Source organism: Amphiura filiformis, chromosome 15, assembly GCF_039555335.1.
Source record: "Amphiura filiformis chromosome 15, Afil_fr2py, whole genome shotgun sequence".
Lineage (NCBI taxonomy): Eukaryota > Metazoa > Echinodermata > Ophiuroidea > Amphilepidida > Amphiuridae > Amphiura > Amphiura filiformis.
In genome coordinates this window covers 51,080,216-51,096,956 of record NC_092642.1, presented here as the reverse complement: position 1 = coordinate 51,096,956, position 16,741 = coordinate 51,080,216, and the positions used below count along the sequence as shown (strand labels likewise).

The 16,741-nt window shown below is 36.8% G+C and overlaps 1 protein-coding gene across 1 annotated transcript in view; it reads left to right on the top strand.

Moving 5' to 3' along the window:
• The first annotated feature begins 1,248 nt into the window (after window positions 1-1,248).
• LOC140171816 (phosphatidylinositol 3,4,5-trisphosphate 3-phosphatase and dual-specificity protein phosphatase PTEN-like) overlaps window positions 1,249-16,741 on the top strand; it is a 55,128-nt gene continuing 39,635 nt past the window's right edge. The window contains exons 1-2 of the mRNA XM_072195147.1: window positions 1,249-1,980; window positions 12,264-12,358. Of these exons, the coding sequence (XP_072051248.1) occupies window positions 12,280-12,358 (79 nt within the window). The 5' untranslated portion in view covers window positions 1,249-1,980; window positions 12,264-12,279. The remainder of the gene's footprint in view (window positions 1,981-12,263; window positions 12,359-16,741) is intronic.

Here is a 16,741-nt window from a genome sequence, read left to right as displayed (position 1 = left end):
ATAAATTTGGGACCCACCCCCTTCCGAAGAAAATACCAGCCCCCCTATTGGATGGAAAATATAATTCCCATGCATATGTAGGCCTATGAAAAATAAATATGCACGATTTAAAAGAAGCATTGCTGACTGGGAAGAAAGGAGGAAAGGAAAGAAGCAAAGACAGAATAGAAGAAAGAATGGAAGAAAGAAAGAAAGAAAGAAAGAAAGAAAGAAAGAAAGAAAGAAAGAAAGAAAGAAAGAAAGAAAGAAAGAAAGAAAGAAAGAAAGAAAGAAAGAAAAAAAAAAAAAAAAAAAAAGAAAGAAAGAAAGAAAAAAAAAAAAAAAGAAAGAAAGAAAGAAAAAAAATTAAATGAAATAAGGAGAGAAAGGAAATGAAGGACTGAAGAAAAAAAGAAAGATAGAATGTATCATAAAGAAAAATTGAAGGAAAGAAAAAGAACTTAAAAGAAAGATTAAAGAATGAAAGAAACTAATTTAAGAAAGGACGAAAAGGAAAGAAGAAAGAATGAATGAAAAAATGCAAATGGACGAATGAATGAAAGAAAAGAAAAGAAAGAAAGATCGAAAGGAAGAAGGGAGGAAAGAAATGAAACGAAAAACAAATAACAATCTTAAAAAACTTTACATGAACTTAAGGACTTTGACATGAAATTGAAATCTGAAAAAAAGTTTTATTGCATTGCAAATTAAAACTTTTTGTTCGCTGGCTTTCTTCTTAATTTCGTGTGCATAAAGACATACAAAGTTGGAACCACCGCGGCACCGAGGACACTAAACTCTGACTGATTCATTAACACCGCACATTTTAGGCCGAAACAAAAAGGTACTGAGAAAATAGAAAAATCTTTACAATGTCTTTTTTGGATATTTTATCGAAATAATTATACATGATTATATGTAAAATCAATGTATTTAGTTCTTGAATGGATAATACAGTAATGTTATTGATTTTCTAATGAAAATAATTATCAAACAACCCTGCTACTTCTAAATAATTGAACATCAAGTGTAAGGTAAAATCAATCCATTATGATAATTTAGGAGATGCTAAAGTTACTTTAATGTATACGTTGAAGTAATAAATTTAATTGTTGTATCATTCCACTTACAACTGATTGTATTTCAAAAAGTTATTTCAACAGATGTAAGTCATTGTTATTATTGTTGAAATGGTGGTTAGATATTGAAAAATTAAGCTCAATATTCTGTATATTGTGAAAGGGAATATACTTTAACCGGATGTGTTTAAGTTATCATCGCTCACAGCAAAAAGGGTCGGGTTCAGTAGCATTCACTTCCTTGTTATTAGTAATGGGGTAAATTACACCAAAATTGGAGTTGATAGGCCTCGCAACATCAACGGAGTTGTATATTTACGTGTTAACTTCCCACTGAAGCTGTTTAAATTGGATTGGAAAGCTGACATGTTGTAAAATCAAGCCGGATCTGCAAGATGTGTACGGGGTGAAAGTCCTGTGTTTGTGTACATGCAGCACAGTGCGGTAGTGTCAGTGTATAGCGAACCGTCACGGCATTGCATTGCAAGGGCAGGTACTAGCTCAAACGTATGAACCTCCGTTCATTACTGTACGGTGCACTTGACATATATTATACAATTATACAACATGGACCATGTGGATAAACTTTTAGCAATGTTCAGACAAAATCATGAAAATTGTCAATTGCAGAAGTTCAGGAATTCTGCAGTCGTGCATTGAATCTACTACAAAAAAGACTATATCATGATGGCAAGTCATTGAAGAGTGCAACATTGTATTTCTATTTCGCCAAATTAGCTGATATTGCAACATAATGCCATAAGCATACGCACATTCGTGTTGACTGCATGTAAAAACATTGCATTATTTGAACTTGAAGTTGCACATCCTTTGCTTAATTTGCAAGCATATAATTGCAAACTATACGCCGAAAGTTGAAAAGTGAGATACAAAACCAGCTGAAACGGATATTACTGTGAAGGTAAGGAGGTTTGATAAATTACCGTGTCCACTCGATCGAGAACTCTAGCTTCGAATTTGTAAAGTGTACGATAGTTACACATTCGATGCTATACGTCGAACAACTGAATACATGCACAACGTGTGGACCAATATATTTTTGTAAACATTTTAGGCCTATAACAAAATGTATATTTTCGTACAATTGTACAACTATCGAGTGTGACGTGACCTCGCTGGGCATAATTCGATGCTAGAATCCATTGCTATCGTTTGTCAATCGATCGGCGTTAAAATATTTTGCAACTGATGTTATTTATTCCGTTAATGTTTAAATTTGGATGAAAGTTATTCAGACGAGTTTACTGTATCTTTTGAATTAAGATTGCCTGTTTTGAACAGACGAAAATGTTGTTGAGGTGCAACATTTTTGACGTGATTGCCTGTCGTGCTTGGCTGTGTTTACCACAATCTAGCCAAATTGCTATGCAATCACACAAACTAAAAACAAATAAAACTTTGTCACAATTTTGCTTTGCAAAATTCTGTGCTTCATGCTTCATCAAGTTCTACTAGATTTGATAGCAATGGAGTGGGCTTGAGCCTCGAATGTGAGTTGACTCAAGGGCGTTTCATCAAAACATTGGATTTGCTGGTTTTATGCGCCATCAAGATCCCAACTTTTTTTCTTGGTTTTTGTGATGTAACCATTTGGTACTTCAAAAAAATGCAAAATGTCGGTTGGGATGATGATGGCGCAAGATGTTTATGCCCCTCCAAAGTTTGTCATTTGTGACTGAAGGCTCAGAGAGGCCGAAATGTCAAGAATTTTTTCAGGAGAACGAGGGCGCTGTGCACGCTCATATTTTACATGTGAGTTGTTGGTGTTAATATGTACCAATATATTTTTTTAGAGAAAATTTAATTTTTTTTTGTATCGCAGTTGGGTACATAATACAGGAGACTGGCTCTTAAGTGTCAACCCAGAATCAGACTAAGTCTCATGAAGCCACCACTTGCTTAAGTGGTAGAAAACAAACAAGCCAAAATGAAAGTGTAATATGATGGGAAACTGTCCCTTTGTGAATTCCTTCCAGGTGATAATGTGAATGTCCTGAATTTCCGTGGGAAGTAAAAGTGGATGCAAGCAGTGGTATTGCAGCGGTTAGGTCCTGTCACATATGTAGTGAAGTGTGGTCAGAACATTTGTTATGTTCACACCGATCACCTGTCCAGTGTCCAAGGGTTGTTCAAATACAAACAACTACGTGTACAATCCAACTGAACTGTTGGATGATCATGATATTGATATTAAATAGCTCCCACGACCCACACTGATAATGAAGTGCCTGTGAGTGGTATGCAAGCGTTACCGCAAAATGTACCGCAACCTCCGGTAGCAAGTTCAAACGTCAACAAACGGTCAGAACCACCCAGCGTACCTGCTACAAGTGTGAAGAGATATCCTCAGTGGGAAAGGAAAGAGCCTAATAAAAGGCTGGACTTGTAAAACTGTGAACTGTTAGTCAGAAAAAAATACTGACCATGTGTTATCATAGACCATGGTCTATGGTGTTATTTACGTTGATCATGCAGACCTTTTGAAAATTACTGGCGAGTGACAAACCACTCTCCTCAAAACTTGATAGGTGAGCTGTAGGCGAGTGGTTTTAATCACTTAAGTATTATAATTACACCAAATGTAGGCGAGTGATAAAAAGCTCTCCTCAGATTAATTTTGGGTGAGTGATCACTCTCACTCGCCTCAAAAGACAAGGCCTGATCATGTAAAACTGTTAAAGTTTGGTAAAAACATCAAGGGCAAAATGTGTTTTAACACTGCATAAAAGTCGGCAGATTCATTGCCAAGTTTAAAGTTTTGCCAGATGTTTGATGAAAACTAAATGTTTCAAAAAGACTGTTTTCAAAAAAAGAAAACTAACTGCCAAAATTTAATTGGACAACTAATTGTGTAAGTCAAAAGAAAGTAACTTTTTGTGAGTCAATTGTTGTCTTTTGGAAGTGGAAATTTTTTGTGTGTTCAGAGTTATTGTTTTTGACTTTATATAAAAAAACCCTAAAAAGTGGCTGTTTAAATGAAAGCACAAGTATTTCAGGGTTCAAACTGCAAATGCAAAGTTTGTTTGGAAGCAAATTGGGTCTGTTTTGAGTTGAACCAAAATTGAGCTTTCTGGCAGGTAGGAAGAGTTTTAAGCTTAAGGGGGACGGGGGAGGAGTGTAGTATTATACCCCTTTAATATGAGTTGGTCAATGCACCTTTAGAGGCCGCTCCAAATATCTGGAAAACATATTAAGTTGGGAGTTGTGTAAAGTTTGGTGGTACATGTATAGCGGTGAACAGTGACTTGATTATTATTTTAAGCCTACCCGGTACTTACATGTAATTGGGTTGCCCTTGTAAGTTTGCCTGGTCAACTGGATGGGTCTTTAAGTTGTCTATCGCATCCGGGGATTCCCGTAGTTATTGTAAACAACATGTGCACCCATAACGCTTTGCGTGCGAGGTCTTGTCAAAATGGATGCCAGCTAAAGAGTAATAATAATACAACAGCTGATCATAAACTCTTTTGTTTTGTGCCGTCATTACTGACCTTGTGAGGACTGAGGATTTATAAAAACGGTGAAGTGTCATACTGGCTGGTGAAGCCGAAGTACCGTACAATGTATGACACTGAGCGCACAATAATTTACCGTACCATACCGATGTTGAACCTAATTTATAATAAATAAAGAGAGTATAATGATTGTCACTAAGTCATTCTAAATTAAAGTTACAATTTAGTTTTTAAACATTCTAATGTTTACACATGTTGCAAAAGAGGAAAAACAATACAAAAATTGGATTTTATCTGCCTGTATACATGTACGCAAAGCGCCTTTATACACATCTTGCCGTATGCGATTGTAACACAATACGCCCCCATTGACTACATACAACTAACATGTAGTAGACCTACAAGCGCAAGTACAGTGTATGTATTCAGTTGGTGGTGGTCTTTGAATTTGATGTTTCACTTTAGTGGTATGATAAGGCCAAAAAAAAAAATTGTTTGTTTGTCCAAAAAGGCTTATGAAATAGTTGGGTCGGTAGGTCGGATTTTTTTTTTTTTTTTTATATTTTTTTTACAGATATTGCACTTGAAACTGACAACTGACAAGACTGGTAAATAAGTCCAAACACACAGCACTTCACTGGTTTAACTCTTGAGATGGTTCTGCTGATAGGCCTGGCATTTTCGGGTAATTTTGTACCCGGTACCAAGCATTTTTGGGCGGGTAACGGCACCAAAAAAAAAAAAAAAAAAGTTTTTTTTATTTTTGTGTAGTGTCCCTGGACCTAACGCTAGGATCATTCATGGTTGATCTAAAAAAAAAAAAAAAAAAATTCAAGATGTTTTGTATTTTTAATATGAAAATTTATCCTTTTTATTCATGTCATACTCTATTAATGATTTCAAAATGCATTCAAATTCAATGCATTTTGAAATCATTAATAGACTATGACATGAATACAAATTATCAATTTTCATATTAAAAATACAAAACATCTTAATTTTTTTTTTAATTTTTTATAGGTCAACCATGAATGATCCTAGCATTTAGGTCTAGGTCCAGGGACACTACAAAACCGAAAAATAAAAATAAAAAATCTTTTTTTTTTTTTTTTTTTTTTTTTTTGAAAAATTCCAAAAAAAAAAATCCAAAAAAAAAAAAAAAAAACGGTCGGGACCAGGGTACACGGTCGGTCGGACGTGGACAAACAAACAATTTTTTTTTTTGGCCTAAAGTAGGAAATGATAAACCAAAAAATAAACCATTTCATAGGAAATGATAAACCAAAATGGGGTTTTATTGCATTGCAATTTTAATGGAGGCTATTATAAACTCTGTTGCATGGGCAATTCCATGGTGGTAACATGTGCTACACTTTTGGGTTCAGATGCCCAAATGTAAATCTAACAAAAAGTAACAAATTTAGCCAACAATTTTTCAAAGAATATTCATGGTATACATGCACCAACGTAACTGCAGGAGCATACCTCTTTCATTTGATACCAATTTGCCATTGATTGTTGTAGTTTTTAAAGTTCCGAGCATTTTTCATATTTTGGATCATGTCCACTTTTGCTTGGAATTGCCCATATGTACCGTACGGTCATGATGATGTACAATTTTGTGAATAAACTTCTGCCAAAGTATTGGGTGAAGTCATAACAGCTCCCCTGATTGCAAGTGGGGTGTTTTAGCTCACACCAAAAGCAATTAAAGATGGGTAACCTGATTGACAGCCTCATCCCCCACTTTTCCCCCAACAAAATGCAGATTTTGGTGTCAGGTGAAAGCTCATATTTTTCTCATTTTAAAACATACTTTTATTTATAACATTCGGCCGAAGACAGGCTAAGCCAAATAGTGCTCAGAGGCTACTAAATTTATTAGGGATGCCATTCGGATATGACGGGACAGGGATATGGGGAGAGGTCCGATTTTAGATGCAGGTGGAAAACCAGAGCACCCAGAGAAAAACCTGCGAGGACGAGCAATGCGAGCATGGATTGACAACCAAACTCACATGTGGCACTGCGGGGAATTGAACCCCGGCCACAGCGGTGAGAAGCGAGTGAGAAGACCACTAACCCGTCCTCCCCTAATACATGTTGAAATTGGGCATTCCAAACTGGTATATTTCCGAAGAAATCATCAAAAACTGTTGAATTAGTCTTAATTGTGGTACCGTATACCATGTTTGAGACTAATTTGGCAGTTTTTGATGATATCTTCGGAAATACACCGATTTGGAACCCCTAATTTTAATATGTTAATGAGAAAAATAGGATCTCTCATTTGATATGAATTTATTACATGAATATCATTAATAAAAACACTGTAGACTGACTGTCACGCTGTAGGGCCTACATGTTTAAATGTCAGTAATCCCATTAAGAAACATTAATGTGTACTTTTTGCATGAATGCTTAAAAAGGGACAACATTTTATGTTATGTCAATACTGCACACAGGTTGACACAACCCAATTTGAAAAAGGCAAGGGAATGTGCTGGCATGGGATTTGATCATTTGAACATGACCTGCCGCTCACTAGACAGACGCCCTAACCACTAGGCCACCAGCTTGGCAGTTCCCAAGTGCTGATAAACGATGGTTGGAACTGGGTACGAATCAGTCGAGGTATACAATATGCACAAACAAATTTAACGCAAATACACAAGTACAGGAGATCATTACTGATAATTAATAATTTCCCCTGGCAGCATTATAGGGCTACGCATCCTGCACATGAACATTACATGTACGTGAACACAACGCATGTGGGGAACGATTGGTCGCTACAAGAGGAAACTGGATACATGTAATTAATAAAAAAAGGAAGAACAGTTTATCAACCCAAAGTGTTAAACAAGACAAATACAGAACTTGACAGCCATACATGTACAAGCCATTCTTTAGCTATAAAATGACTCCAAAAGCATGACAATGTCTTCTTGTTTAGCAGAGATAACATCCACTGAGCAGAACACGATTTGGAAATATGTAGTGTCACCACCTTTATTGGTGGGCAACAAGTTCCAAACGCATGGCCCTAGTACAATCATAGACAGAATTAAAAAGACTAGTTTGTGTCTGCTGACGTCATCTGTCATCCTGTCAATCAAACTCGTGTATGGTTTGTTTACAAAATTGTAACAAGTGTCATGATGATGAGTTGCTGAATGCGGCAGAAAAACGGCGCCGAAAATATAATACAAACCGTCGCAAAAGTAAAATCTCCCTCACTCCTTCTCCAAAGCTCTAAGTCCAGTCTGAAACCGAAAAAATGTAAAAATATTTAAACATTTTTTTTACAATTTCTGAAATTTTTCCAAAACTTGGGGGTGGGACTCGAATGTGGGACTATATTCGCGTCAGTACGATGATTTTTTGGTAACTTTTTTTCCAATTTTTTAAAAATCAACCACGAATGATCGCAGTACATGTAAGTCAAGGGACTCTCCAAATCCGCATTTTTTTTAATACTCAATTAAAAAAAAAAAAGAAATTCCGATTTTGTGCAGGGGCTCTCCAAATCTGCAAAAAAATAGCAAAAAAAAAAAAAAAAAAAAAATAATTTTGCGTTTTTGGTGGGCAATCACAGATTTTTGCATTTTTTGGCCTCCAAAATCACGTATTCTTAGCAGCCCTTGAAAAAGGTGACGAGAAATTTTAAAGAAAATACTGTTGGAGATCGTGCTGATACATATCAAGTTTTACTATTATTTTTGATTTTGGAGGTAGTGGTTGTCCATTGGACAAGTGAATGGCTCAACAAAGTCAAAAACCAAAGTGAAGGCTCAAGATAGTGAATGAATGAAATCAGAACCTACATGTACAGGACCAGCAAAACAATGTGCTGTACTTTCCAACATTTTTGACTCAATATTGGGCAACATTTTCAAAGGTCGAAATCAAAAGTCAAGGGTCATTGACCCTTTGTATAGGGTTAGTGAATATTGGGAAGGTTAAACTTTCGGTGTGCAGTGGTATTCAAGGGTCAAGGGTCATTGACCCTTTGTATAGGGTTAGTGAATATTGGGAAGGTTAAACTTTCGGTGTGCAGTGGTATGCGGTCAGGGACACATTGAATTAGTATGCATTGCTAGCTGTTCAATAGAAGTAAAAGTAATTAAGATGTACAACTTTATCCAACTTTGAGTAGCAGTATTTCTCTGGTTTCCAACCTTGAATAACAAGTCATTTTGGGCCTATAACTTGCTTTTCTGGCCAAAAAATATATATATTTTTTTAATGTCGACTGTCGACGTCGGTATACGAATTATATCGACATGTCAACATTAAAAACCGGTGCCGACGACAGCACTAATTGTTAACACCAAGTGAGCACCTACGCACAACACAGATTCCTCCTATGTCAAGCTTTCTACTTGCTTAATTGGAGTGTAACATATGCATCAAGATGACAGATGAGTCTTGATTCTTCAAAATCTGATTTTTCAAAATGTTTTGTAATTAATTTTTTCCGCATATTTGGAGAGTCCCTAGACATAGAGCAAATTGCTAGGATCATTTGTGGTTGCTTTAAAAAAATTTGGAAAAAAAATCAGCAAAAAATGACAAAGATCATTCGGCTCTATGTCCAGGGTCTTTATAAATGCTCAATGTTTTTTTTATAAACTAATGTCCGAAAGTGCACACAATCAACAGCCTCAACCCCCACCCCCGATTTTCCTCATAGTTATGTTGTTAACAAAATACCAGCTTTCATGATTAACTAAAAGCCCGGGGGAGGCACTCCCTATCTGAAATGGCAGGGATGTGCCTCGGCCATGTTAAAAGTAGGGGGCATTCAGGTCAAATGTACAATTACAAAAATATGGGGTCATTCAGTACACAACCTGAATAAAAATGGGGTCATTCGGTATGAAACTTTGAAAAAAGGATGGTCATTGGGGTAACAAAAAGTAAAATGGGAGTCATTGAGTACAGGATTGCCAAAAGAGTATCTTTAAGTACACATAAATAAGTGCCAAACTAAATAAAAACAACTTAGCCACCTTGGAAATGTGAAAAATCTCATTATTTCCGGAGGAGAACACAAATACCACCTAAATTTGGGAATTAAAAGGGGGTCATTGGGTATAGCAGGAAATAGAAAAGGGGGTCATTGAGTACATGAATTTGCTAAAGGGGGTCATTGGGTAATAGGTAGGACCAAAACACAAAAAAAGGGGTCTATCCCGAGGCACATGATGCATATCTGTCATGGAAGTGCCCCCCCCCCCCGGGACTCAAAGACAGTGGAAGCCTTCAAAGGAAATGCAACAAAGCATTTTATTAGTCAAAGTCACTAAATCTTCATTAGAGTCAGCAGTTGGTGTGATATGCAGATTATGCACATAGTGTGCTTTTATTTACCAACTCAGTCAAGAAGATTTCGGTATCATATTAAATTATTTTCTCCTAAGTACCAACCTGAAATTTGATGTTCAAATTGATGTATTTCAGAAGAAATCATGAAAAAAACCATCAAATGGTAACCACGCTAGTGAAATTTCCCACACCCATTTGCATTGTGGATAGGTCCAGGAATTTTCAATGAAATCGGGATATGCATGGAAATTCTGTAAGCTTACTACCAGTTGGTAACAGCTTACTGATACTCCTTTATAATGATTAAATGTAAAATGAAGTTTAATACAATTACAATGTACATTATTCCGTCGTATGTTTTTCGCTGTTTACTTGGAACTGGTTCTAACTTGGCAGTTTACTGCTAGTATGCATCTTGCTAATTTACATAAGAATCACCTGAATAGCACTCAGTATACATGTAAAAGGTGCAAGGTTTGGGTTTTGCCTGGTTTAAACTGGCATAAATGCCAAAAAATGGAAAAAACTTTAATATAGTCAGTCAAATATTAAAAAGTAACACAGAAAGCTCAAACAGTGTTCACAGAAAGTTCTATAAAATGAAACATTCAGCATTTACATGTACCAAAAAAAGTTACTTGCATTTGTGCAGGTAACATAGAAAATCTACCTGCACAAAGTGAAAGTAACTCGCACACAATTTACATGTAACCATATAAAATTTAGAAGTTTGTACATGAAACTAATCATCTTTTTTACAGATGAAAAGTAAAAATTGGTGTATTTCGTGAGGGATATTTATATTACTTGTTTCTGATTCCAACTGTGTAATTTACGACTAAAATTCTACATGCACTTAGTGCAGGTACAGTTGAAAAGTTACCTGCACAGAATCAAAGTCACCTATGTGCAGGTGGTAAATCGAACACTGCTCATTAAGTCCTTAAAATGAAAGCATTTTGAACTTGATACCTGACACATATCAGTTAAGTGTATTATCGAGCAATGAAAACCCATGCCTTTAATTTCTTTTAAATAATTATGTTACGTTACTTATAATTACAAAATCTGGCCATACTCAGGAAATTATTTTTGGTACTTAATCATTTGTTTTGAGATGATAAAAGTGAATCATTTGTCAATTTTTTAGTTTTTTGCCATTTTTGTCGGCAAAAACTGTTTTGCCAAGTGGAAAAAAAAACACATTTAAAACCTGAAAATCCTTATTTAAGGGGGTACTACACCCCTGCCTAATTTTGTGTCTATTTTTGCATTTTTCTCAAAAATTATAAGTCATTGGTGACAAGTAAGATATGTATATTATAGGGGCAAGGACTATAGCTACTGCACTGGAAATTTTATTTCGCACAGACAACAGTTGTGGAGTTACAGTCAAAAATGAGGGAAAACCAGTATTTGATCAATAAATCAATAACTACTTGCCTTGAGTTGCTGAATTTTCAGTGCAGTAGTTGTAGTCCTTGCCCCTATAATATGCATATCTTACTTGTCACCAATGCGCTATAATTTTTGAGAAAATACAAAAATAGGCACACAATTGGCCAGGGGTGTAGTACCCCCTTAAAGGCTTTACATTCTGGGATTTCGAGTGGAATAGTTATGCAGTAATTGACGCAAGAGAAGTTTCAGCATAGACTCTGAAGACAAAAAAGTGTACATGGTTTCAGGAAGTTGTGCACGAAAATTGTTGACACATGTACTCATTAGTGGTATGTGACCTTGACCAGGTTTCACAAAACTTATACATTTGTATTCTGTGATCAGTTGTATTTTTGGTTTATCACAGGTAAAACCCATTTAATTGAAATGTTTTAGATTGATTTGTGACACAAGTCTTTGGCAAATGGACCCCTTGAATTAGGGACACACCATTCGATTCTCAGGGGGGGCATGGGAGTTTGGGTCAGGTGGAAATTTTTTTTCACCGGTGGAATTTTTTTTTTCGCTACCTTAAGCAGGAATTTTTTTGACACCTACGGCAGCAAATCTTTAAAAAAAAATTTTAATGTATACCTTTATATAGATTTGGGTGGGGGAATTTTTTTTTACTAATCAGGGGGGCAGTTTTTTCTTTTCTCACTAGTGGGCAATTTTTTTTTGCTCACTAGTGGGGGAAGTTTTTTTTCTTTCAAAAAACTCCCATGCAACCCCCTAGAAATTACAAGTACATAGTTGAACGTCCATTGGCAGGAAAAACCTCCTATATGTCTCTGGCCCCTGAACATGTTTAAAGCAAAACCGCCTATGTAACCTATTCACAGTTTTGTTTCAAACATGTCCGAGGGCCAAATACACATAGGAGGTTTTTCCTGTTTTTTCATGTTGGATCATGTTGATTTCAAATTTGTATAAAAACTTATGTTCTGTTTATTTGCAGGCAAGTTGGGAAAGCAATGGCTGCCAAAATCCGTGAGCTGGTTAGCAAGAATAAGACAAGATATACAGATGGCAACTTTGATTTGGATTTGACTTGTATCCTTTTGATTAATCATCTGTTCCCAAATAAATGTTTTGAAAAGTAAAGAGAAAAGGGTTGGTGGGCACTTCATGTGTTTAGTAATGAATGCAGTACCGGTGTAAGACTGAAACTTTCACATTACATGTAAGGGATATTCAGTGAGAAAAACAAACATTAAAAAAAATGGGGTCTTTGGGTGACTGAAAACTGAATTTTTGGGCGTAATTTCCCAGGGGGGGATAATAAAAGTGCGTAAAAAGGGGAGTTTGTCGTGGGTAGGCACGATACGCGCGTATCGTGTTTAGAGTGTCAAAAACATGAAAAATTGAAAAAAAGGGTAGCAAGTTGCAATTGCTAATTCGCGGAAATGAAATTTAGGGTATGAAATTTGATGCAAGAAATAAAATACCTGTTTAGGGTGTGAAAACAGGCGCGTGCCCAGGGCGAGTGTTACCTGTTTAGGGTATCGTTTTAGCCAAGGGTTAAATCCTTGTTTAGGGTGCTTTTTAAAAGTTGATTATCGCCGATGGCTCATAATTAGTGCACAGCCCCTAATTGGAATAACCTGCCTACATATTTGTACCTACCTACCTACATATCCTATCCCTATGGCCTACATGTATAAGGCTGCAAGTCCCCTCCTCCAGCTGTCCCTGTATCCCAGGTATTGGCTTGGCTTTGTTCCACAACTCCCTCCCGCAGATTCTTCCTTTCTTTTTCCACTGTTCGACTGCTGACCAACTTTCCCTTGTGTCTTCTGGAAGCCAGGAAAGTGCTGTCATCCAGTGGCTGTTGTCACCGATCCTTAGCACATTGCTGAACCATTTCAATCTCCTTCTCTTTATTTTACTTCTTTACCTACCCTGTTCATTTTGGTTTTCTGTAGTAGGTCATTGTTTGATATGATATATGGCCATCTGATTTAGATATTTGAATTGGAAAGTGTCCAACTTCATGTTATCAAGTCATTGACTTTCATCATCATTGCAACTGTATGGTGATACATGTATCATGATGTATATGTCAATTCTCTTCTCTTCCAAAAAAAAAATCACACTTTTTCCTGAGCTCAACTTAGCACCTTAAAATCAGTCAACAGTACATATAGTGATATTATGAATTTTTGAGTAAAAAGTGTTAATTTAAATGTTGGTCCCCACATAAATGTGGGACTTATGTTATCATCCAGATGGTTGTTGCTTGCCTGCCTGGTTGTTTGCCTGCCAGTTTGCTTGAGCCCCAAACACATCAATTAAATCATAATATCTCGCTTGCATCATTTATTTCAGATTCTTGCAACTTAAAAGTTGAGATTGCCAGAGTACCGACTGTGAACTCAGGTAGTGTAGTGGTTTGATTCTGGACCGGTAATCCAGCCACCTGGGTTCGATCCCAGCTGAGTCCTGATTTTCACTCTCTCAAAATTTTTGTATGTCAGTTTGCTTGAGACCCAAACACGTCAATTAAATCATAAATTCTCAGGCTTGCATCATTTATTTCCGATCCTCGCATATATTAATTTGTGTCTCGCATTGTCTTACGCTCTGCTAGGGTGAAGCATATAGGCCGCCTCCTTCTTCGTTATTGTAGAATTGAACGAAAAATCAGATCAAGGTTGTGTTTTAAAGCAATGCGTAATATTGATTCAAACAAATCTGTTCAGAAAACAATTTTACAAGAATTGGAAGTCATACTACAAGCATAAAATTTTGTGTGTTCAAATTGTTCATTTTAGTCACTATTATTAAAGTATTATGGATTTTTTTTTTTTTCATGTACATGTAATTATATAAACTGTAAAAATGTACAAGTGCACAAATGCACAAGTTCAGTATGCATGTATTAGTGTTGAACAAAAGAAATAATTGCAGCAGTCAGTTGATTAGCTGCTTTCATACTAAACCATATATTGTACATGTAATTGGATATTGTTGAGATATTAGCCCAATCTCCTCGCTGCTATCTATTTTGGGTTCTACGTGGCTTTTCAGTTTTCAGTTCACACACCCTGTGAAACCAATGGATAAGGGGTTTTCCAAAACCAACGGTAGCAGAAATTGTGAAATTTTTTAGTCCCGAGGGCATGACGATGTACCCCATAGGGAATACCCATCAAGGTGTATACACTATGGACCACAATGGCCTCGTCCCAATAGCATAGTTCAATAACCTCAATTAAATAATCAGAGTGCAAAATTTGACCTCAAGTTGCAGAGTATGAGTTTTTGTACCCAAATTTAGAAAGGTTAGCCAATGAATGTACAAATGTATTGGGGTTAAAGAACTGTGGCCTGATAGATGAGCATGTTGTGGATCCTAGTGATATATATTTAGCCATAGACTGAAAAAAGGCTAGTGTATGTATTTATAGTTTTGGTTTTGATCCAAATTCTAACCCACTGGCATTCAATTCAGGAATTGACTTTATGATATTGCACACTTCAGTGATTAGGCAAAAAAGAAAAAGTTAGTGTCAGTGACTTCAGCTGGAAAACCTGAAATTACTGTGTGTGTCTGTGCGTTGTATTATAGGGAAGCTATATGGATACCATGCTCCATGTGGGGGTTCTCTTTTATTATAACCCCCCCAAAAAAAAAAAAAAAAACCCAACAGCATCAAGCAATTTCCATATACACACAAATGAAGAGATAATATGTGTTGGGAATAGACATCAAAGGTAATATTTTAAAACTGGTCAACAACACTCACTTTTTGAACCGAATATTTCAGAGAAACCATTTTCCGTCACCAGCGGTGTAATGCTTTTGGTAGACTGACTGATGATTCTCCAGTGTTTCTAGATGTTGTTGACAATGTCCTTTTTGTCCTTTGTTATGGTATTTCTAGAAGAGAATCCTATATTCTAATCTGCATTAGCAGAACACAGCAAGGACACCGGACATTGTAAATGTTAAGTCCTCTGCAGAGAAGGCAAGTTTTTCCAAGGAAAGTATTAAGGGAAGCCATTAACCCTAACACTGGACCCTGCTTTTGGGATCGGAAGTCAAAGAAGATCCGAAAAAGTCAAGGAGAAGAAGAATTTTTGACTTGGCACCCCCGTGATTGGACCCTCTGACCACTCGCATGCCAACCGCATGATCACGGACCGGTAGCTACATCGGGTTATTGCTGCCCGCCAGCAATTCCGTGCTCATATAACACTTAGGCTGATTGCGTCATCGCGAGACCCTGGGATTCATGCATGCGCAGAATTTTTCATCGTAAGATTTTGTAAGATTTTTGGGTGTTAGGGTTATAGTAGGGTCTAATCTTGAAAAATACATCTTAGTTAACCCTAACACTGGACCCTGCTTTTTGGGATCGGAAGTCAAAGAAGATCCGAAAAAGTCAAGGAGAAGAAGAATTTTTGACTTGGCACCCCCCGGATTCGAACCTATGACCCCTCGCATGCCAACCGCATGATCACGGACCGGTAGCTACATCGGGTTATTGCTGCCCGCCAGCAATTCCGTGCTCATATAACACTTAGGCTGATTGCGTCATCGCAGACCCTGGGATTCATGCATGCGCAGAATTTTTCATCGTAAGATTTTGTAAGATTTTTGGGTGTTAGGGTTAAAATAATACTGATACATTTGGGTTGTTCTGAGATCATGTGGGTGTGTGTACACTTAGTGGAATAGCAGATTGGTTTCCTGTAGTTAACATGATATATAGTGGGGAAATTTTGGCGGAGTTTAATTTTCGCACTTTCCGTGGTAGGACAGGCAGCTGCGAATTTTTAAACCTGTGAAAATATTTATACACATAGAACTTAATGTGAATATATTTGGAAATGCGAATTGAACACCCACTAAACTGTGCAGAATTGATAAAATCATGAAAAATTAATCCAGCGAAAATATCCCACTACACAACACATTTATTGGTCTATCATCATCAGTTAGGATTCCCTCTCTTTGTCCAGCTGTCCACTCCCAGAGCACATCCCATTAAGAAACATTTTTGGAACATCCGGACATTATCATCATTTAATTCACATGCCATGTTTACTCGGACATGTAATTAATCATTGTATTGTAATACACACTGTATAGTACAATGTGATATTCGGGTTGCCGTGTTGTCAGTGGGTGTATGTACAGTTATTGGCATAGCAGATAGGTTTGCTGAGGATTCCCTACCTATCTGTTCTCCTGCTGTCCACTCACTGGATCGGATTTCTCTCAGCTGGACCTTTTGAACTGCAGTCATCATCAGGTTTCAGCAAGGATAGATGGCTTTTAGAATTAATATGGGAAAGAACAGCGACTGAGAAAAATGAGTCGATTTTGTAAAAGGATTTTGTTTGTTTGTTTGTTTGTATGTTTACCCAGGTTGGTGAGGGACACATGCTAATCCATGGGAAATCCATGGACCGTTCCAAGCTCATACA